The sequence below is a fragment of the Ranitomeya variabilis genome, chromosome 2, assembly GCF_051348905.1.
Source record: "Ranitomeya variabilis isolate aRanVar5 chromosome 2, aRanVar5.hap1, whole genome shotgun sequence".
NCBI classification, from domain to species: Eukaryota; Metazoa; Chordata; class Amphibia; order Anura; family Dendrobatidae; genus Ranitomeya; species Ranitomeya variabilis.
The window spans coordinates 992092510-992114282 of NC_135233.1; the positions used below are offsets into that span (position 1 = coordinate 992092510).

A 21773-nucleotide genomic window follows, 5' to 3' on the forward strand; every position below is an offset into this window, starting at 1 on the left:
AGCTCCTTGCTGCAATTTTTATAAAATCACTGTTTTATCTGCTGAAGATCTACCAGTCCTCTGAATGCTCAGTTATGTTCTAACCCCACCCACATCACTGATTGACAGTGAATTTGTGAGTGCATATTTGTATGATTGGTATTTTCATTTATCCCTGTTACTCTGGTTTGTGTATTCTTTTACACTACAACTCCCCACTTCCATGGGTGGTGAAAAGGACAGATGAGGGCTGATTTAGGAGCTCAGAAAGGCACGTGGCCCCAGCATCTTCACCATCAGAAGTAATCTGTGGAGTTGGGATAGCTAGGGCGCCCCTAACTTTAGAGACAGAGAAGGAGCCATTAGTCCCGGGATGTCCTGCAACAGTGCCATGACATTAACATACTGGAATGTAAGAAGGAAAGAAGGGAAAATCTTACCTGCTATATATAGTACAGTGTGAGAAGGACTACAGTATAATTGATGGCTGTGTTCTGGCACTACTATTCTACTATAATTGTTTTCTGGGAAATTACTGCATATAATTACTAGCATAGCACCACAGATATGTATCCAGAATGCACGGATATTACTCACTGTCCCTAGCGACTCAATAGCAAATTTAGTCCGCATTGCCAATATTGTGCCAACATATTCTGCCACATTGCACAGAGATTGCCACTAGTCATATCAGTGCTGACCCCATTGGTGCTCACAATCTACTTTCCATATTTTAGACATGCACATCAATTTTAGAAGTGTGGAAGGAAACCACAGAGGAAATCCATGCTGATGGTTAGATTCAAACCCAAGACCTCAGCAATGCAAAGCAATTATGCCAATCACTAAGCCACTCTACTACTCCACTTTTTACTGGTACAAACACTCAAACCAGGAATATATTGCAATATAATGAACTGGCATTTTCCCACACCCCAGAGTTCATCGCAGGTCAGGTTGTGCAGGGTGCGCAGCATCAGTGACTGCACTGCTAGTCACTGATGCTGCGCCGGCAGCATCTCATTCATTCACCAGTGGTTTACAGCCGGGGCAGTCGCATCTTAGCACCGTCCTGGTTGTAAACTGTATATCCCCCAATCATGGATTACTGTGTGGGACACAGCGATGGACAGGCATGGGTATATTGTTGTTTTTTTATTTTATTTTTATTACAGGAGATCGAGGGTGTCGCATGGATTAGGAGTATAATAAAGATGGGAAACTGTGTATTGTTTTATTTAATTTAAATACTTTATTATGGCTGTGTCTTTATTTAACCTGTAACAACTATAGGATTAGTAATGGATAGGTGTCTTCTGGACTCCTCTCCATTACTAAGCTTACAATACAAAGGTGACATTAACTCCCAAACTATTACCCCACTTGCCACTGCTACAGGGCAAGTGGAAAGAGCAAGGCTTAGTGCCAGAATTGGTGCATCTTACAGATGTGCCTTTTCTGGGGCTGCTGAGTGCTGATGTTTTTAGCCTGGTGGGGCAATATCCATTGTCCCTTCCTAGGCTATTAATATCAGCCCGCTGCTGTCTGCATAGCCTTTGCTGGTTATTAATTATAGGGGACCCCACGTCATCTTTTGGGGGGGTTCCCTATTTTAATAGCCAGTAAAGGCTAAGTATACAGCTGTGAGCTTATATTAATAGCCTGGGAAGCTCCATGGACGTTACCCCCTTCCCAGGCTATAAATATCTGCCCCAATAACTGGCTTTGAAAATTGCGCAGGAGCCCATGCCATTTTTTTCCGTAAAATAATCTGCGATTTCAGTTGCACATATAATATGGCCGAGAAAAAAAACGATGATGTGAGCTGACCCACAGATTAGTACTGGTCCGAGTGCTGTGCGATTTTTTTCTCGCATAGCACTCGTCAGTATTCCTCGCTAGTGTGACTCTGACCTTATAGCGATTAATCTCTTGCTGAAAAAACAGTGATTTTATAAAAACTACATTAAGCAGCCCAGTTAGTGACACATGGCTGCAATCACGGTCTCTGCTTCTCCATTATGCTGCTCTCGCATTATATAGCAAAAACCTGGTAACGGATTCACTTTAATGAACATTGTTTGAAAAGCTTCCTAGCTTTGCATTTAGGGAACAAATGGTCAATAAAAAATGTTCAGGTAGGAATCTAGGTACACCTAGCCTTAAACCTGTTTGAATATGCGTCACGTCATTTAAACTCTCTTCCTGGATCAGGCATAACAATAATGAAACTTGCAGGTCTTCTTCGATACTGTAGTAGTAGCACTTCTTTTGTACTGTGTTAACAGTGTAGCATTTTAGATCACAGTAGTGGTGTTTCACTCTCGCTTGCTTCACAGATCCAGGTGAATCTGATGTACAAGGATACATTGAGCTGCTGAACTGCAAGGCGACGCTCTACACCAAGAGTCACACCAAGTTCTACATAGAATTCCACTCGTACTGTCTAGAAAGTAAGTTCTTTATGTCTCCTATAATCCTATAATAAAGCCTCTTAGTATTTGGTTTCCAAACTATATCCATAGCAGCAATATCCCAAAGTTCAGTTGTTACTACTCTCTCTTCTACTTCCATCCAAAAATTGTTCTAATTGCTGGGGCTACTTGGCGACATCAGTTCTCTGACAAGTCATGGATCCCACCAGCAAATCACTAATGACATGGCACATAATATCTGAGCATGGTGCAATGGGAATTTGGATTCATCTGACCAGGCAATGTTTTTCCATTGCTCAGTGATCCAATCTTTGTGCTTGGAGTCTTACTTTTGTTTCCCATAAAGCCCATTTACACTGTCCGATAATCCGTCAATTTTAACATCAATGACTCATCGTTCATGATAATTGTGTAACGTGAATGGGCTAAACGATTAAATGACGTGTCCAAAAACGTGTATTCATCATCCATGGAATCGTTTAAAGGAGCGAACAAATTCCTGTTCAACTTTTGAAGACCGTATAATGTAAATGGAGATTGGTCTCTCATTCAACAATTAGAAGGACAAAAAGGAGGAGTAGAATGGTCACTATTCAGCTATTTCATTCACGATTCTCATCCTGTATAAACACTTGTCTGACATCACTTGCTAGTCGTGATTTACGATCACATCCTTTGTTTAAACAACGATCTGCTTGTGTTAGTGAACCCTTACAAATATCAAAGACTGACCATCACTTCCAAACAAAAGCAAGTGTGTACAGTTGAATACTAAGAGTAGGCACATCCATATATAAGGAACAAATAAAGCTGCACTCTGTAGCGCTATAACATGCAAACATGAAATTTTTTAAATTGAAATTGCTTTACTGCTCTAGAAAATAGGAAAAAAGAAAAGATACTTAGCACATAAATTGGCCAATTCATGTGTGCTTAACAGCCGTAATAAGGTGATTCTCTTTGCTGGGAACCAAACTGAATGTGGATCCTCTCCTGGGCTGATAGCCCACATTTATATGGGTAGTAAACAAAGGAAAAAAATGAGTTTGAAACCCAATAAAGTGAAAAAAGGAAATATTTTATTTGTTTGGTACAATGAAAATAAGGTAAGAGTGGAAACAAATGCCCAGGGGACAAGAAAAGGGGACGCAATACACAAGGGACAGATTGAAACAATAATGATAATAATGCTAACAGCAGGACACAATATAGTATAAAAAATGCTTTGTGCAATAAATAATGTTCTGCTGACAAATCAGGAATTCCATAATATATTGAAGAGAAATGGACCCACATGATAAACAGATATAAGCAAATATAATATGTGGCAAAGATTGAGGAGTGGTAGGTAAAGTGCATGTGCAAGTGAATGTACTGTCACTTTAATTCAATTGTGACCGTATAGGCAGTTGTAGCGCCCCCACTGCCGCAGGGCCGAGGGGTACCCGGTACCGGGCCTCTGAGTCTCTGCTCTGGGGTTGTCACGGTGGCGAGGCCCCGGTCCGTGACCCTGCCGAAGGGCGCACAGTATCTGATAGATGTAGATGGTGGTGGTGGTGCGGTGCAGTAAATAACGAGGACACCAGGTTGCAGTCTCTTTACCTCTTTACTGAAGATCTCTGGGTCCTCAGTCCGGAATACGGTTCACCAGGCTACGCAAGTCCGGCCGGCCCAATGGCACCTCCAGAGTTCTCTTTGCAGGTGGAAATCTGTCCCTTCCCGCTAGCGCTATGTGTTGTGGTCCTCCCCTGCTGTGCTTACGGGATAGTACCCCACAACTGTTGTGTCTGTTTCTGATGTTCCCTCACAACTCGTTCGGATGATGTTCTTCTCCTCCGTCCCTCCGTATGACGAGTAGGCTCGGAGCTCTCCTAGTGCGCCCCCCATGTCTTCATAGGTGATGTATGTGAGACAGCCCGCCTGAGACTGACTGTCCTGCCGTTGGTTTGAAGTATTGCTTGGAGCTAGATATATAAATACTTCCTCGGCGTTCCGGCCGCCGGTTGTGCGCCTCAGTAGGATGTTGCCTCGATCTTACAGCACGACTCCTACTGGTATTCTCCTTCTTGCTTTGATCTCGTTTCTCACTCAGCACAATATATCTCGCTTCTGTTCCTTTCTTAGGGCACCGCCGCTATGCTGAGCAGGCACGGTCCCGTGACGTTCTTTCTTTCCTGTAGCCAGGCCTCTGTCAGGGTCCCAAACCTGACAGGGACCCTACCGAATCTTCCCCCACAACACCCTCTGCCACCAGGTGTTGCCTGGTTCCAACCCAGTCAGCTTTCTGACTAACTTCCTGCCTGACCCCCAGTTTACCCACACGGTGAGGAGTGGCCTAATAAATAGCACCCTTAGCTCCCCCTGGTGGCCCAACTGTGAAATGTATTGGTGTATGTGATACCTGGTCAGATGAACTCCTTCAGTGCCATCAGACGTACCATAGCCCCCCTTAGCGGCGGAGCCACAGTACTGCAACGACCAGGACTCTGGGGCGCTGCACAGTGCCAAATAAAAGTGTGGCCATAAAGTGAGCAACGCTGCCAAAATATAACATAGTATCGTACCTGTAACAAGATGGAAAATTAGAGGGGTCCAGCTCAGTCCCAGGGATACGTCCACCCGGACGCGCATTTCAGTGTCTGCCTTCGGCATGGGTAGGTAGGATCTTTGCTGTGATTAAAACCACCATAAGCTGAGGGTGCAGTTCACAGTTAGAGAGCCTGTATATAACTATCAATGACTGACCGTCACTTCCAAACAGAAAAGGTGCTTACTAAGAGTAGCCATCTACATATATAACTAACAACTAAAGCTGCACTCTGTAACGCTATTGGAGCGCCCGCTAGGACCGTGGGGTACTCGGGCCGGGTCCGTCAGTTCTTAAGGGGGTTGTCACAGCAGCAGTGACCCTGTCTGCGGCCATGGGCGTCCAATAAAAGTCAAATAAAGGGGAATTAAAGTTTATGGGGGATTAGTTTGTGATGCTACCTGTGGTACTCGGCAATAGGGAAACTGCCGATGCTGCGGTTCAGGTCCACTGGGGCAGATGGTGACGCAGCAGAGTTGTTTCAGCTCTCCATGGGTAGAGCTGGACCCCAGGGCAATTAAGGTGTTAAAGTTAATGATGGATGTTGTGATGCACGGCAGGTGACGCAGTAATAATTCAGAGGACACAGCAGGGTGCAGTTTCCACACTTTTACTCACAGTTATCAAATGCAGTCCCAACCGGGTGCTGTGTCCTCCAGGTCTGTGGTCCAGCCAGCTCTCAGGTAATTTGGGGTCCACTTCGCCAGAACCCCCTTCTTATGTTCCTTTCCTGGCCATCTCACTGCGCTGGCTCTCACCTCTCCTGCCCTGCGCCTTTACACACAGTGTCCCAAGCCAGCAGCCTCGGATCTTGTCAGGCGATGTCCTCTTGGTCCCCTTGATCCTATGCGGCTGCCTTTTCAGCGTGTGTGGTTGTGGCTGTGGCACATACAGATACTACAGCCTCCAGCTTGCTACCTGAGCCTTGTAGTTCTCCACTAGTCTGGGGGCCAGTTCCCCCACTGCAAGCTGGTCCCTCCACCCAACTACAGTTGGCGTAGATACGGGCCTCACGGGTGGGATTCCTCACTACCCGTGCCACTAGGACCCCTTCTCTCTCTTTTTTCTGTCAGGAGCTTCTATCTTCCTTGCTCTCTCTTTCTGTCCTCTTGTGCTGGGACGAGCTCCTCACTGCTCAAGTCCCCAGCTCCAACTCTCTCTCACATCTGCTCTCTTCCACTCCTCCTGTTGTGAATTCTATTTTTGGGCTCCCTCTAGTGGTCACAAGCGGTACTGTGTAGTGTTGTCTTTCTGCAGGTTGGCTGCATCAGCTGGTTCGTTATCCTTGGTTGGTTTCCTATTTAGCTCACCTGGAGACTCAGTTCCTTGCCTGCTATCAATGTATTCAGTGCTCTTCAGATTCCTTGTGTCTACCTTGCTCCCAGTCTCTCCAAGACAAGCTAAGTTTTTGTTTGATCATTTTTTGATTATCAGTGTTCATTATGTTTTTAGTCCAGCTCGCTAAAATGTGATTTCCTCGCTTGCTGGTTGCTCTAGGTGTTGTGAATTTGGTTTCTGGGCTCCCCCGGTGGTCACTGGTGGTACTAACTTGTGTGCTTCATCGCCTCTGTTCACCTGTTTCCATCAGGATGTGGGAGTTGTCTATTTAGCCTTGCTCCTCAGTCATTTCTATGCCGGCCAACAATGTTACCAGAAGCCTTTCTGTTGCATGTTCCTGCTCCTAGACTACTATCAGCTAAGTTGGACTTGTAGTCCTAAGTTTGTTTTGCATTTTTGTTCCAGTTCTCTGTGTTTGAATATTTCTGAGGCTGGAAGCTCTTGTGAGCTGAAATTGCCACTCTGGTGTCATGAGTTGATATTAGAGTCTTAAAGTAATTTCAGGATGGTGTTTTGAAAGGGTTTTCAGCTGACTGTGTAGTTCCCTTTTCTGTCTTCCTACTATCCAGTAAGCGGACCTCAATTTGCTAAACCTATCTTCATACTTCGTATGTCAATTTCCTCTAAAATCACCGACATTATATGTGGGGGCTACTGTCTGCCTTTTGGGGAAAATTTCTCTAGAGGTAAGCCAGGTCTGTATTTTCCTCTGCTAGGGTCAGTCAGTTCTCCGGCTGGCGCTGGGCGTCTAGGGATAAAACGTAGGCACGCTACCCGGCCACTGTTAGTTGTGCGGTAGGTTTAGCTCACAGTCAGCTCGAGTTCCCATCTTCCAAGAGCTAGTCCTTTTGTATGCTTTACTACGTTCTCTTGCCATTGAGAACCATGACAGTTTGGCCGGCCAAGGGTTAAAATAATTGGCAGAAGAAAGGAGAGAAAACAAGTCTGCAGAGAATTTTTTTTTTTTTTCCTGAGTTTGCTCATTAGTTGATTCACTAGCATCTCTGCTTACTGCAGCCTTCGTCTCTCTCTCCTTCTAATCCTTGAATGGTTCTGATTTCACCTGATGAAAATGGATCCTCAGAGTTTAGCTACAGGGTTGAATAATCTCGCTATGAAGGTTCAAAGTTTACAGGATTTTGTAATTCATGCTCCTATATCTGAACCTAGAGTACCTTTGCCTGAAATTTTCTCCGGGGATAGATCTCGCTTCCAGAATTTCAAACATAATTGTAAATTATTTTTGTCTCTGAGATCTCGCTCCGCTGGAGATCCTGCACAGCAGGTCAGGATTGTAATTTCCTTGCTCCGGGGCGACCCTCAGGATTGGGCATTTGCTTTGGCACCAGGGGATCCTGCGTTGCTCAATGTGGATGCGTTTTTCCTGGCTTTGGGGTTGCTTTATGAGGAACCTCATTTAGAGATTCAGGCTGAAAAAGCCTTGATGGCCCTGTCTCAAGGGCAAGATGAGGCTGAAATATACTGCCAAAAATTTCGTAAGTGGTCTGTGCTTACTCAGTGGAATGAGTGCGCCCTGGCGGCGAATTTCAGAGAGGGTCTCTCTGATGCCATTAAAGATGTTATGGTGGGGTTCCCTGTGCCTGCAGGTCTGAATGAGTCCATGACAATGGCTATTCAGATTGATCGGCGTTTGCGGGAGCGCAAACCTGTGCACCATTTGGCGGTGTCTACTGAGAAGGCGCCAGAGATTATGCAATGTGATAGAATTCTGTCCAGAAGCGAACGACAGAATTTTAGGCGAAAAAATGGGTTATGCTTCTATTGTGGTGATTCAACTCATGTTATATCAGCATGCTCTAAACGTACTAAGAAGGTTGATAAGTATGTTTCAATTGGCACTTTACAGTCTAAGTTTATTCTATCTGTGACCCTGATTTGCTCTTTATCGTCTATTACCGCGGACGCCTATGTCGACTCTGGCGCCGCTTTGAGTCTTATGGATTGGTCCTTTGCCAAACGCTGTGGGTTTAATTTAGAGCCTCTGGAAGTTTCTATACCTCTGAAGGGTATTGACTCCACGCCATTGGCTAGTAATAAACCACAATACTGGACACAAGTAACTATGCGTATTAATCCGGATCACCAGGAGATTATTCGCTTCCTTGTGTTGTATAATCTACATGATGTGTTGGTGCTTGGATTGCCATGGCTGCAATCTCATAACCCAGTCCTCGACTGGAAAGCAATGTCTGTGTTAAGCTGGGGATGTCAGGGGACTCATGGGGACGTACCTTTGGTTTCCATTTCGTCATCTATTCCCTCTGAGATTCCGGAATTTTTATCTGATTATCGTGACGTTTTTGAGGAGCCTAAACTTGGTTCACTACCTCCGCACAGAGATTGCGATTGTACAATAGATCTGATTCCGGGCAGTAAGTTTCCAAAGGGTCGTTTATTTAATCTATCTGTGCCTGAACATGCTGCTATGCGGGAATATATTAAGGAGTCCTTGGAAAAGGGACATATTCGTCCTTCGTCATCTCCCTTAGGAGCCGTTTTTTTCTTTGTATCTAAAAAAGATGGCTCTTTGAGGCCGTGTATTGATTATCGGCTTTTGAATAAAATCACGGTTAAATATCAGTATCCTTTGCCACTGCTTACTGATTTGTTTGCTCGAATAAAGGGGGCCAAGTGGTTCTCTAAGATTGATCTTCGTGGGGCGTATAATTTGGTGCGAATTAAGCAGGGGGATGAGTGGAAAACCGCATTTAATACGCCTGAGGGCCATTTTGAGTATTTAGTAATGCCTTTTGGTCTTTCAAATGCCCCTTCAGTCTTTCAGTCTTTTATGCATGACATTTTCCGTGAATATTTGGATAAATTTATGATTGTGTATCTGGATGATATTTTGATTTTTTCGGACGACTGGGACTCTCATGTCCAACAGGTCAGGAGGGTTTTTCAGGTTTTGCGCTCTAATTCCTTGTGTGTAAAGGGTTCTAAGTGCGTTTTTGGGGTTCAAAAGATTTCGTTTTTGGGGTACATTTTTTCCCCCTCTTCCATTGAGATGGACCCTGTCAAGGTTCAGGCTATTTGTGATTGGACGCAACCCTCTTCTCTTAAGAGCCTTCAGAAGTTTTTGGGCTTTGCTAATTTTTATCGTCGATTTATAACTGGTTTTTCTGATGTTGCTAAACCGTTGACTGATTTGACTAAGAAGGGTGCTGATGTTGCTGATTGGTCCCCTGCTGCTGTGGAGGCCTTTCGGGAGCTTAAGCGCCGCTTTTCTTCCGCCCCTGTATTGCGTCAGCCTGATGTTACTCTTCCTTTTCAGGTTGAGGTCGACGCTTCAGAAATCGGAGCTGGGGCGGTTTTGTCGCAGAAAAGTTCCGACTGCTCCGTGATGAGACCTTGCGCGTTCTTTTCTCGTAAATTTTCGCCCGCTGAGCGAAATTATGATATTGGTAATCGGGAGCTCTTGGCTATGAAGTGGGCTTTTGAGGAGTGGCGTCATTGGCTTGAGGGGGCTAGACATCAGGTGGTGGTATTGACCGACCACAAGAATTTGATTTATCTTGAGTCTGCCAGGCGCCTGAATCCTAGACAGGCACGCTGGTCGTTATTTTTCTCTCGGTTTAATTTTGTGGTTTCTTACCTACCGGGTTCTAAAAATGTGAAGGCGGATGCCCTTTCTAGGAGTTTTGAGCCCGATTCCCCTGGTAATTCTGAACCTACAGGTATCCTTAAGGATGGAGTGATATTATCTGCTGTTTCCCCAGACTTGCGACGGGTCTTGCAGGAGTTTCAGGCGGATAGACCTGATCGTTGCCCGCCTGGTAGAATGTTTGTTCCTGATGATTGGACCAGTAGAGTCATCTCGGAGGTCCATTCTTCTGCGTTAGCTGGTCATCCTGGAATCTTTGGTACCAGGGATTTGGTGGCTAGGTCCTTCTGGTGGCCTTCCCTGTCGCGAGATGTGCAAAGTTTTGTGCAGTCTTGTGATGTTTGTGCTCGGGCCAAGCCTTGTTGTTCTCGGGCTAGTGGATTGTTGTTATCTTTGCCTATTCCGAAGAGGCCTTGGACTCACATCTCCATGGATTTTATTTCTGATCTCCCTGTTTCTCAGAAGATGTCTGTCATCTGGGTGGTGTGTGACCGTTTCTCTAAGATGGTCCATTTGGTCCCCTTGCCTAAATTGCCTTCCTCATCCGAGCTGGTTCCTCTGTTTTTTCAAAATGTGGTTCGCTTGCATGGTATTCCGGAGAATATCGTGTCTGACAGGGGAACTCAATTCGTGTCTAGATTTTGGCGAGCGTTCTGTGTCAGGATGGGCATTGATTTGTCTTTTTCGTCTGCTTTCCATCCTCAGACTAATGGCCAGACCGAGCGAACTAATCAGACCTTGGAGACTTATTTGAGGTGTTTTGTGTCTGCGGATCAGGATGATTGGGTTGCCTTTTTGCCCTTGGCGGAGTTTGCCCTCAATAATCGGGCTAGTTCTGCCACCTTGGTTTCTCCTTTCTTCTGTAATTCGGGGTTTCATCCTCGTTTCTCTTCCGGTCAGGTGGAGTCTTCGGATTGTCCTGGAGTGGATGCTGTGGTGGAGAGGTTGCATCAGATTTGGGGGCATGTGGTGGACAATTTGAAGTTGTCCCAGGAGAAGACTCAGCATTTTGCCAACCGCCGTCGTCGTGTTGGTCCTCGTCTTTGTGTTGGGGACTTGGTGTGGTTGTCTTCTCGTTTTGTCCCTATGAAGGTTTCTTCTCCTAAGTTTAAGCCTCGGTTCATCGGCCCGTACAAGATATTGGAGATTCTTAACCCTGTGTCCTTTCGTTTGGACCTCCCTGCATCTTTTTCTATTCATAATGTCTTCCATCGGTCATTGTTGCGCAGGTATGAGGTACCGGTTGTGCCTTCCGTTGAGCCTCCTGCTCCGGTGTTGGTTGAGGGTGAGTTGGAGTACGTTGTCGAGAAGATCTTGGACTCCCGTGTTTCCAGACGGAGACTTCAGTATCTGGTCAAGTGGAAGGGCTACGGTCAGGAGGATAATTCTTGGGTGACAGCCTCTGATGTTCATGCCTCCGATTTGGTCCGTGCCTTTCATAGGGCTCATCCTGATCGCCCTGGTGGTTCTGGTGAGGGTTCGGTGCCCCCTCCTTGAGGGGGGGGTACTGTTGTGAATTTGGTTTCTGGGCTCCCCCGGTGGTCACTGGTGGTACTAACTTGTGTGCTTCATCGCCTCTGTTCACCTGTTTCCATCAGGATGTGGGAGTTGTCTATTTAGCCTTGCTCCTCAGTCATTTCTATGCCGGCCAACAATGTTACCAGAAGCCTTTCTGTTGCATGTTCCTGCTCCTAGACTACTATCAGCTAAGTTGGACTTGTAGTCCTAAGTTTGTTTTGCATTTTTGTTCCAGTTCTCTGTGTTTGAATATTTCTGAGGCTGGAAGCTCTTGTGAGCTGAAATTGCCACTCTGGTGTCATGAGTTGATATTAGAGTCTTAAAGTAATTTCAGGATGGTGTTTTGAAAGGGTTTTCAGCTGACTGTGTAGTTCCCTTTTCTGTCTTCCTACTATCCAGTAAGCGGACCTCAATTTGCTAAACCTATCTTCATACTTCGTATGTCAATTTCCTCTAAAATCACCGACATTATATGTGGGGGCTACTGTCTGCCTTTTGGGGAAAATTTCTCTAGAGGTAAGCCAGGTCTGTATTTTCCTCTGCTAGGGTCAGTCAGTTCTCCGGCTGGCGCTGGGCGTCTAGGGATAAAACGTAGGCACGCTACCCGGCCACTGTTAGTTGTGCGGTAGGTTTAGCTCACAGTCAGCTCGAGTTCCCATCTTCCAAGAGCTAGTCCTTTTGTATGCTTTACTACGTTCTCTTGCCATTGAGAACCATGACATCTAGGGGACTGAGTTTCTCCCCCCACACCGTTAGTTGGTGTGGGGGTTCTTGAAATCTCAGAGTGGATATTTTGTAAGGGTTTTTTACTGACCACATAGATTCCCTTTTCTATTTTCTGCTATCTAGTATTAGTGGGCCTCATTTGCTGAATCTGCTTTCACCCCTGTGTATGTGCCTTCCTCTTACCTCACCGTTATTATCTGTTGGGGGCTTCTATATCTTTGGGGATTATTTCTCTGGAGGCAAGAGAGGTCTTTTCTTTCTCTCTAGGGGTAGTTAGTTCCTCAGGCTGGCTCGAGACGTCTAGGATTTTTAGGCACGTTCACCGGCTACTTCTAGTGTGTTTGGATAGGTTCAGATTTGCGGTCAGTCCAGTTTGCCACCTCCCTAGAGCTTGTCCTATGTTTGTTACTTAGCTGGAGTAATTTGTGATCCTCAACCACTAAGGATCATAACATCCTCCCCACTCAGTGTCTTTCCAGAATCTTCCTGACTCCTCCCTCCTGTTTCCATGACAACCCCTCTCTACTTCCTCCACCCACACCCTCTACCTAGTTCCCTCCAGGCCTATAGAGGTCTAGTGTTGGACACTAGTGTGTGGGTCCTGGTTAGTTTCCCCCCCTTACCCAAGAGCGGAGTACCACACCTCTGGCTGAAGTGCAGTACCTCTGTGGTGACTGGCCACACTATAGCATTCATACATGAAATATATGGCATAAGAATTGCATTACTGCTCTAGAAAATAGGAAAATATGAAGATACTTAGCGCATAAATTAGCCAATTCATGTATGCCCAGCTGCCAAGTGTCAATCTTTTTTTCTGAGAAACTAACCTAAGGTGTCCTCTCTTGGGCTGATAGCCCACATTTAAATGGGTAGGTAGGATCCTGCAGTGATTAAAAGCGCCATAAGCTGATGGGTGAAGTGCTCGGACAGAGAGCTTATGTACCGTATATACTCGAGTATAAGCCGACCCAAGTATAAGCCGACCCCCCTAATTTTGCAACCAAAAACTGGGAAAACTTATTTACTCGAGTATAAGCCTAGGGTGGAAAATGCAGCAGCTACCGGTATATGTAAAAAATAAAAATAGATACCAATAAAAGTAAAATTAATTGAGACATCAGTAGGTTAAGTGTTTTTGAATATCCATATTGAATCAGGAGCCCCATATAATGCTCCATACAGTTCATTATGGCCCCATAGATGCCCCATATAATGCTCCATGCAGTTATGGCCCCATAGATGCTCCATATAATGCTCCATGCAGTTATGGCCCCATAAATGCCCCATATAATGCTCCATGCAGTTATGGCCCCATATAATGCTCCATGCAGTTCTTTATGGCCCCATAGATGCCCCATATAATACTCCATGCAGTTCTTTATGGCCCAATAGATGCCCCATATAATGCTCCATGCAGTTATGGACCCATAGATGCCCCATATAATGCTTCATGCAGTTATGGCCCCATAGATGCTCCATATAATGCTCCATGCAGTTATGGCCCCATAGATGCTCCATATAATGCTCCATGCAGTTATGGCCCCATAGATGCTCCATATAATGCTCCATGCAGTTATGGCCCCATATAATGCTCCATATAATGCTCCATGCAGTTATGGCCCCATAGATGCCCCATATAATGCTCCATGCAGTTATGGCCCCATATAATGCTCCATATAATGCTCTATGCAGTTATGGCTCCATAGATGCCCCATATAATGCTCCATGCAGTTATGGCCCCATATAATGCTCCATGCAGTTATGGCCCCATAGATGCTCCATATAATGCCCCATATAATGCTCCATGCAGTTTTGGCCCCATAGATGCCCCATATAATGCTCCATACAGTTATGGCCCCAAAGATGCCCCATATAATGCTCCATGCAGTTGTTTATGGCCCCATAGACGCTCCATACAGCATTGTGCCACATGTAATGCTGCTGCTGCAATTAAAAAAAAAATACATACTCACCTCTCGTCGCTGCCCGCTGCTCCTCAGCGTCCCGTCTCTCCGCACTGACTGTTCAGGCAGAGGGCGGCGCGCACACTAATACGTCATCGCGCCCTCTGACCTGCACAGTCACTGCAAGAGGACGGGAAGACGGAGCGGCGCCCGGCGAATGGAATGTGGACAGGTGAATATGAAATACTCACCTGGTCCCGGCGCTCCTGACGCTGTCCCTGCCTGTCCCATGGTACCGCAGCTTCTTCCTGTAATGAGCGGTCACTGGTACCGCTCATTACAGTAATGAATATGTGGCCCCACCCCTATGGGAGTGGAGTCCATATTCATTACTTTAATGAGCGGTACCACGTGACCGCTGAATAGAGGAAGAGCTGCAGCGCGGGAGACCATGGGACAGGCTGGGACAGCGTTAGGAGCGCCGCGAGCAGGTGAGTATGCGACAGTCCTCTCACCCGCCGACCCTGCCGCCGAACATGACTCGAGTATAAGCAGAGAGGGGCACTTTCAGCCCAAAAATTTGGGCTGAAAATCTCGGCTTATACTCGAGTATATACGGTATGCAAATATGCTGGGCACACATGAATTGGCCAATTTATGCATTAAGTATCTTAATTTTTTTCTATTTTCTAGAGCAGTAGTGCAATTCCAACTTCATATATTTAATGTTTGCTTGTTATAGCGTTACAGAGTGCAGCTTTATTTGTAAGTTATACCTTTGGACACTTTATCTGGAGCACCAGAAGTGTATACAGCTGCAGTTTGCATAACTACAGCCAAATAACAGTCAAATCACTCGATTTTCAAATTTGTAATATGTGACCTACCACTGAAACAGATTCCTGGAAAACTTACTTACCTAATGATATTCTGCAATCCTGCACCATGTGTCTCATTTTCATACAGGTAAACCTCAATCTTGAAGGGGCAGGTGTCTCTAATAAAGTAGACACTCAGTAGAGACATTGTAATGCATGTTACTGTTTACTTCATAATGTAATATTATTCAAAGTCTATTTCCACTGTCTTTACCATTTGCAGAGTTTATTGTACCAGATAAAAGACTTTTCATAAATATAAAATGTACATTTGTCCCACAGAGACAATGGGACCAGCAGATGTCACAGCTTGTCCGCAGTGTGTCATCAGAAACAATGTGTTAGTGTTTAAATCAGGAGGTTTATTTTTGGTAAAAGTATATTTGATAATTTGAATGATAATCGGGGGCGCGTAGGTGACAAGTTTATAGGGGCTATGTCTCGTATCTCCTTGCGATCAGACATTGATCACCAATTCTGTGACCAGATGATGAGGTGTCACCATGGGGCAATTCTTTAATCTAGATGAACTTTAGCTGGTTTTGGAGACCCAACTCTCCCCTGGCAGCAAATCTCACGAGAAAGAAGGGTCAGGCAAGTTGAACTACTTCCGCCTCCCTATTGAAAAATATAGGGGTGGGAAACAAATATCTTTGTGTTATTGGATAGAGTAGCAGCAGCCTGTGCTAAGCCATACAGCAAAAAGAACAGTTTCCAGATCCTGCCTAGATGTTAGAGCCTCTTTTTTCATGTTTATATCATAAAAACCCATGACACTGCTGACAAACCAATGAGCATAGTGTGAAAAGGGTTTAGTATAATTTTGTGCATCAAATTAACCAAAAATCTCAATACGTTCTTGACTTTTGTAGATATGGTGAAGAGCTCTGAGGCTGAAGACCAGGAATGCGACAGTGGAATTTTAATAGTTAAGTTTGGAGTTCTACCAAAGGTGATTAATCCCTATTGTGTGGTCATCTCTCATCATTGGTATATGTGTATGTGCAATTCTTCTCAAATATTCATCACAATGGGGCATTAAACAGCTCGTGGCAAGACATCATGTAATGGAATGTTTCTATAATATGGTCAGTAAAAAAATCAACCAGAAGCCTAATCATATAGTAGTCTTCTGAGATCAGGCCCTCACAATCCAGACATCCATAGTTTATGGAACCAAGCATAGACTATTTCAAGAGATTAACTAAAGATGTTTCTAAAAGCAAATTAAGGAAAATAGTATTAAAAATGCAACTTGGGATACAGCTTTGTATAAATAATATGAGGCTGAATAAGGCCAGATTCACACAGTGCAGAATTTGATTTTTTTTTAACCAGAATAAGGGCTTGATACAAGGGACAAGGTTTGTCATGTGACATAAAAAATGAGAGTTGCATTGTGATATTGCATCTTCTGTATTTCTTTCTCTGTGTATATATAGGGAGAAATTTGTTGGTTTATTTGAGCAGGGTGGGAACAAGCCAAAGCACATATGACTAGTGTGGTAGATCGGCTCACTCAGCTGTGCACGGAGGTAGACACAGGAACACTGTCTCTTTAAGAACATCCTTGGTTTATTAGGTGCAGCATAACCCAAGATGAAGAAAAAAAGTAAACACAGCCCTCTGGTCAAAAGCAGCAAAGCAAACCAAAATGGTAGCACAAAGCACAGTCACCCTGCTAGTGGGGATCAGCCCACTCTGAGCTAGCAAGGTCCATGGTTCAGTTCAGTTTTTTAGCACAAACACAAACCCTTCTCTGGAGTGTTCCTCTCCAGACTCTGAAAACCCATTTCCCCTGAAGACCACCTAATTAAGCCCCAGACCACACCCTAGGGTAGAAATAAGGTGAACAACCTCCCACCCGCTCTATGGTTGTCCACAAAAAAACAGCCCTTTTAACAAATTGGCAGTTAACTCCTTGCAACACTTAATGTGCTGAAGGAAAAACTTCTGAGTTTTTAAATCACTGAAGCCATAAGCCTCAGCAAAACTTATCTCCCCTCCAGCACCCTGCCAGTGACTTTGTCACACTAGTCATCCTAGTCACCTAGACCTAGTACCCATCACCTGTCCTCAGTTATAGACCTGGAGCTACTTTAGATTTACATTTCCTTTTCTTTACTGAAGACTTTCCAGAAGTTTCATTATCAGGGGCAGGATTAAAAGGTCAGGTAACACCTCTATACACAGCTTATAACACAGGATCCACTATCCAAATAGGTGATGCAACACCTGACCCTGCTGACCCTACTAGACGACAGCCGGTTCTGCTGAACCAGTCCAACATTACTTAACAGTCTCAGTTCAGAAGATGGCATCATGCAGTATTGGGCACAACCTTCATTTCCATTGCTAAGGTTCCTGGCACAGTACAAGTTCACATACTCCTTTCTTTCAGCCTGTTCTATCCCTCCACTTATTAGACCCTTCAGCACCAGGGATTTTCTGATAGGCTCTGCAGTACTCACAGGATCTGTGATGTCCCTCTCACGCGTTTCTCTGTTCATCTAAGGCCTCTTTCACACTTCAGTTGTTTGGCGTCAGTTTGAAACCGCCATTTTCGTCAAATAGCGGATCCGCCATTTTTTTTGGCGGATCCGCTATTTTCCCATAGACATGCATTAGTGACGGATTGTGGCGGATGGTCGTCCGTTCCATCCGCCATGCGACGGATCCGTCGAGATTTGGCGGACGTCATCTAGACATTGACGGACATTATAACGTTTTTTTGTCTGCGCTGAAATGACGGTTCGCGACGGATCCGTCGTGTCCGCCATTCCATAGAATGGCCGCCTATGGGCGACGGATCCATCGCGACCGTCATTTCGGCGGATCCGTCGCCTCAATCCGCTTTTTCAATTGCGCATGCTCCAAAAAGTAGATATTTTTCCCAGACAACCCCCAAGTAACGGATCCATCAAAAAAACGGATCCGTTAGAACCATTTTCTCAACAATTGTGACGGATCCGTTGATCCGTCACTATGTCGGTGGTGACTGACGCCAAACAACTGAAGTGTGCAAGAAGCCTTACACGTTATGGAAGTAATGTCAGCGCTCTCCATAGCCACTGACTCGACCTCGAGGCTCCGTACATTCCAGAAATGTCCACAGGGAGTTCCACAGGATCCCATACCGCCCGAACGATAGGTACTTCTCATACTTTCAGCCCACTGCTCTTGAACTTTGCTTTTCTTCTTACTAACACTGAATCTCACACTAACTAATCTAATCAGGAAGGGTTTCTCTTTTTTGTTTGACCTTTCTCCCTCCCTGGTGGGCTGGTCCCAACCATATTAACTGTATGCCAACCTGCAAACTTACTTCCTATACCTAATATAAACTATGATCCCTATCCTATACCTGATCCTCTAAACTTAATCCTGAATCTATTGTGCCCACATCTGCACTGTCCCATTCCTATCTATATCTACATCTGATTGGAAGCCTGTGGCTGGCCATCCAAGCAGCTTGTACTACTTCTATAGCAGAACCTTTCAGAATCTCCACTTTCTTTTAGATCCTGCAGAGCAACATCCTTTTACATGTCATACCGTTCTTCCCCATCTGGGATCGGATTGACACCCGAAAAAGTTCTCAGTCAATTTTTAGGCTGCATCTGTGCAAACCTGGTGACAAACTTTTCCAGGGCGGCCACAACCACATCAACAGTAGCAGCAATTTTCACAGGCTTGTCACAAGCAGGGGTGGAAGATGGACATTCACTATGCCTCCCAGGTAGTGTGCTTGATTATGGAGATGACGCCTTTGCTGCAGGCATCTCAGGCCAGGTGATCTTCCACTGTTGCCCATGTTTTAATGGCACAGCAATAACTGATGGGAAGTACTTCTTCTCCAGGGTCTTTTCAGTAGTGATCAGGGCTTCTGATATTTGACTCCCTTCATCACCCCGTCTGTCAACCACTCTGGGATGAACAACTTCTTGGAGTCGGTCCACGATCTGTAGTATCTATTTATCAGATGCATTAGCGAGTTCACCACATACTGCAAAACTGTGTTCCTCAGTTATGCTCATCTCCTCACACCACGTGGACACTTGTGCTTCAGTTAAAGCCTCCATACTTGCTGCACCTGTCTTGCTCTATCTCACTGTAACACCCCTTTAAGCTGCCTTTGTGGGCAGGGTGTCTGGTAGTTTTCACCTCAATATGGCATAGTTCCTCCACTTGAATCTTGCTGGGAGGAGTAGTCAGATGCAGTAGGTTCTTCTTCTTCTGACAGGGGTAAACACAAGAAACCTCTGTCCACATTCCGTACACACAGACAAAACAATTAACAGCTTTATTTACCGAGGAATAAATCCTGAAGATCCCTGAATACTGTGCCCATAGAATGGAGGATGAGGTATGGATTTTTTGAGGGAGTGCAGTGCACAGGACTCAGGGGCCGTAACTGAAGTGCATGTTAGAATTACAATGAAGACAGGGGGCAGGGATTTCTTCCAGGCAGCACACACCCCGAAGCTTCGAAGAAATAATTAGCATAAAGAAACAATAGAACATTTCTCAACAACAAGACCGTTATTATGAGGCATACAGGTAGGACTAGTGTAACATTTCTATTACCGGTATGCCCATATTAATAGGTCATATACGTCCCAGGTGGTGACAGATTCACTTTAAACAGTAATATGCTGTATTTCTCACTAGTATGGAAGTAATAAATGAATCTTAATTAATAACCTAGATAAAAAGGTTATAACCGCAGTGAAGTGAGGACCTAAAATACATTCATAGTAAATGGAATAAGTTACTGAGACCTAAAAGTAACAATAGTCACTTGGCCTAATCTGCTCCCTTCTTCTGCCTTAAGGTACCGTCACATTAAGCGACGCTGCAGCGATATAGACAACGAGCCGATCGCTGCAGCGTCGCTGTTTAGGTCGCTAGGAGACGTCAGACACCGGCAACAGCAGAACGATGCAGGAGCGATCCAGTGACGTACTTATCGTTCTCGCTGGTTGTTCGCTCCAGTTCGCTCCATGAAGAAACATTGCTGGCATCGTTGCTTTTGCTGTCAAACACGACGATACACGTCGATCTGACGACCAAATAAAGTTCTGGACTTCTAGCTCCGACCAGCGATATCACAGCAGGATCCTGATCGCTGCTGCGTGTCAAACACAACGAGATCGCTATCCAGGACGCTGCAATGTCACGGATCGTTGTCGTTCTCGTTGGAAAGTTGTTTAGTGTGAAGGTACCTTTAGTCACTAAGATCAGTGCTGCATCTTTTTCCAAAAAAATCTGCTCTGTAAAGGCATGAGGAGCATTTGTGTAAAAACTTGACAGTGCCTTTTCATTCATGTGGAATGGACTAGCGCTGATGGTTCCGTGTCCATGGAAGGCATAGGAGAATTATAAATATATAGTCACAGTTAATATGGGGGTAGAGGGTTCTCGGTAAGTCCTACAATGCATATGTCTTGGTCTAATGACATTTGTACATTTCATGTGGTTCTCCTGTGTGAAGGTTTCATTTTTGGACTATTTTGCCTTCATATAAACAGATTGTATATAAACAGATTGTGTTCCCTTGTCTATCCCTTGCCCTTTATGCTCATCACACCAGCCATCCATCTTCCTGCACATCGTGCTGTGTTATTTCCTACCTTTTGGTCTCTATATATTATCACAGTTCTGTCCTTGCAGCTAACGCCAATCATCTCAGATCTCGAGTACCTCCTGGACCAGCACCTGCTGATTTGTATCAAGTCTTCGGACACAGACGAATCATATGGTTAGTAGACGTACTGTAGATCTATCATAATGATGAATTTTCTGCAGTCACTCCTGTGTACATACTAATCTGATGAGAATAAAACGGAACAGCAGATAGCATTGGCGGATTTATAGACAGGTCAGAGATTGGGTTTGTTGGAAAATATTAAATTATCCAATATAGGGAGGATAAGGGATAACTTCCCAATCACTGGGATTCCGACTGATTGAACCCCCATCGATTCTAAAAATGGGGCTCTGCATGGTCGATGTCTGCCCCATCCATTGTATATGGGACTCCCATAGAAAGCAGAGTACAGCGCTTAGCTTAGACCCATAGAGAATAATTGTATTAGAGATGCACATGCTTACCTACCACTTCATTCAGAGTTGTCTCTCTCTCTTTGGGATTTGCGGAGATCCCAGCAGTTGGAGCTCCAGGGATGGGAAAGTTATCTCCTATTTTATGAATGGAATAAGTTAAACACTCGGCACAAACCATTTAGGTGAAGTTACATGGAATATACAATACTTCCTATGCAACAGCAACAACCAGTATGGATTAAAGCAAAGCTGTCAGCAGGATTTTGCTAAGTAAATTTCATACATTGTCATGTTGCCCCTGTTAAACTGATTAAAATGATACCTGGAGTGAAGAAATCCATCTTGTGGTTCTTGTATAATCAATGTTAGAAGTTTTCAGTTAATGAGATGCCCATGCTCAGGGGCGGGACTGTAGGCAGGGTCTTTTCTGCTTGCTCTAGGCCAGAAAAACCAATGAAAGACCTGCCCACAGGCCACCCCGAAGCACAAACGTTCCTCATTATAGAGACAGACTGTGGGGCGGCCTGTGGGCACGTCTTTCCTTGGTTTCTCTGGCTGTCTCTCTCTCTCTGTGTCAGTCTCTATGATGAGGAACATGTTTGTGCTTTGGGGCGGCCTGTGAGCAGGTCTCTGCTTGGTCTTTTCTTGGTTTCTCTGGCTTAGAGCAGGAAGACTCTGCCTACAGTCCCGCCCTGGAGCAAGATCTTATTAGCT

The 21773-nt window shown here is 45.0% G+C and overlaps 1 protein-coding gene across 2 annotated transcripts in view; it reads left to right on the plus strand.

Annotated features, from left to right (window-relative positions):
* The window catches only part of INPP5D (inositol polyphosphate-5-phosphatase D), a 314393-nt gene that overhangs the window by 271789 nt on the left and 20831 nt on the right, over positions 1–21773 (plus strand). For both annotated transcript variants that reach the window (XM_077291050.1, XM_077291049.1), the window contains exons 20-22: positions 2319–2432; positions 15866–15945; positions 20667–20754. In XM_077291050.1, coding sequence (XP_077147165.1) covers positions 2319–2432; positions 15866–15945; positions 20667–20754 — 282 coding nt within the window. The remainder of the gene's footprint in view (positions 1–2318; positions 2433–15865; positions 15946–20666; positions 20755–21773) is intronic.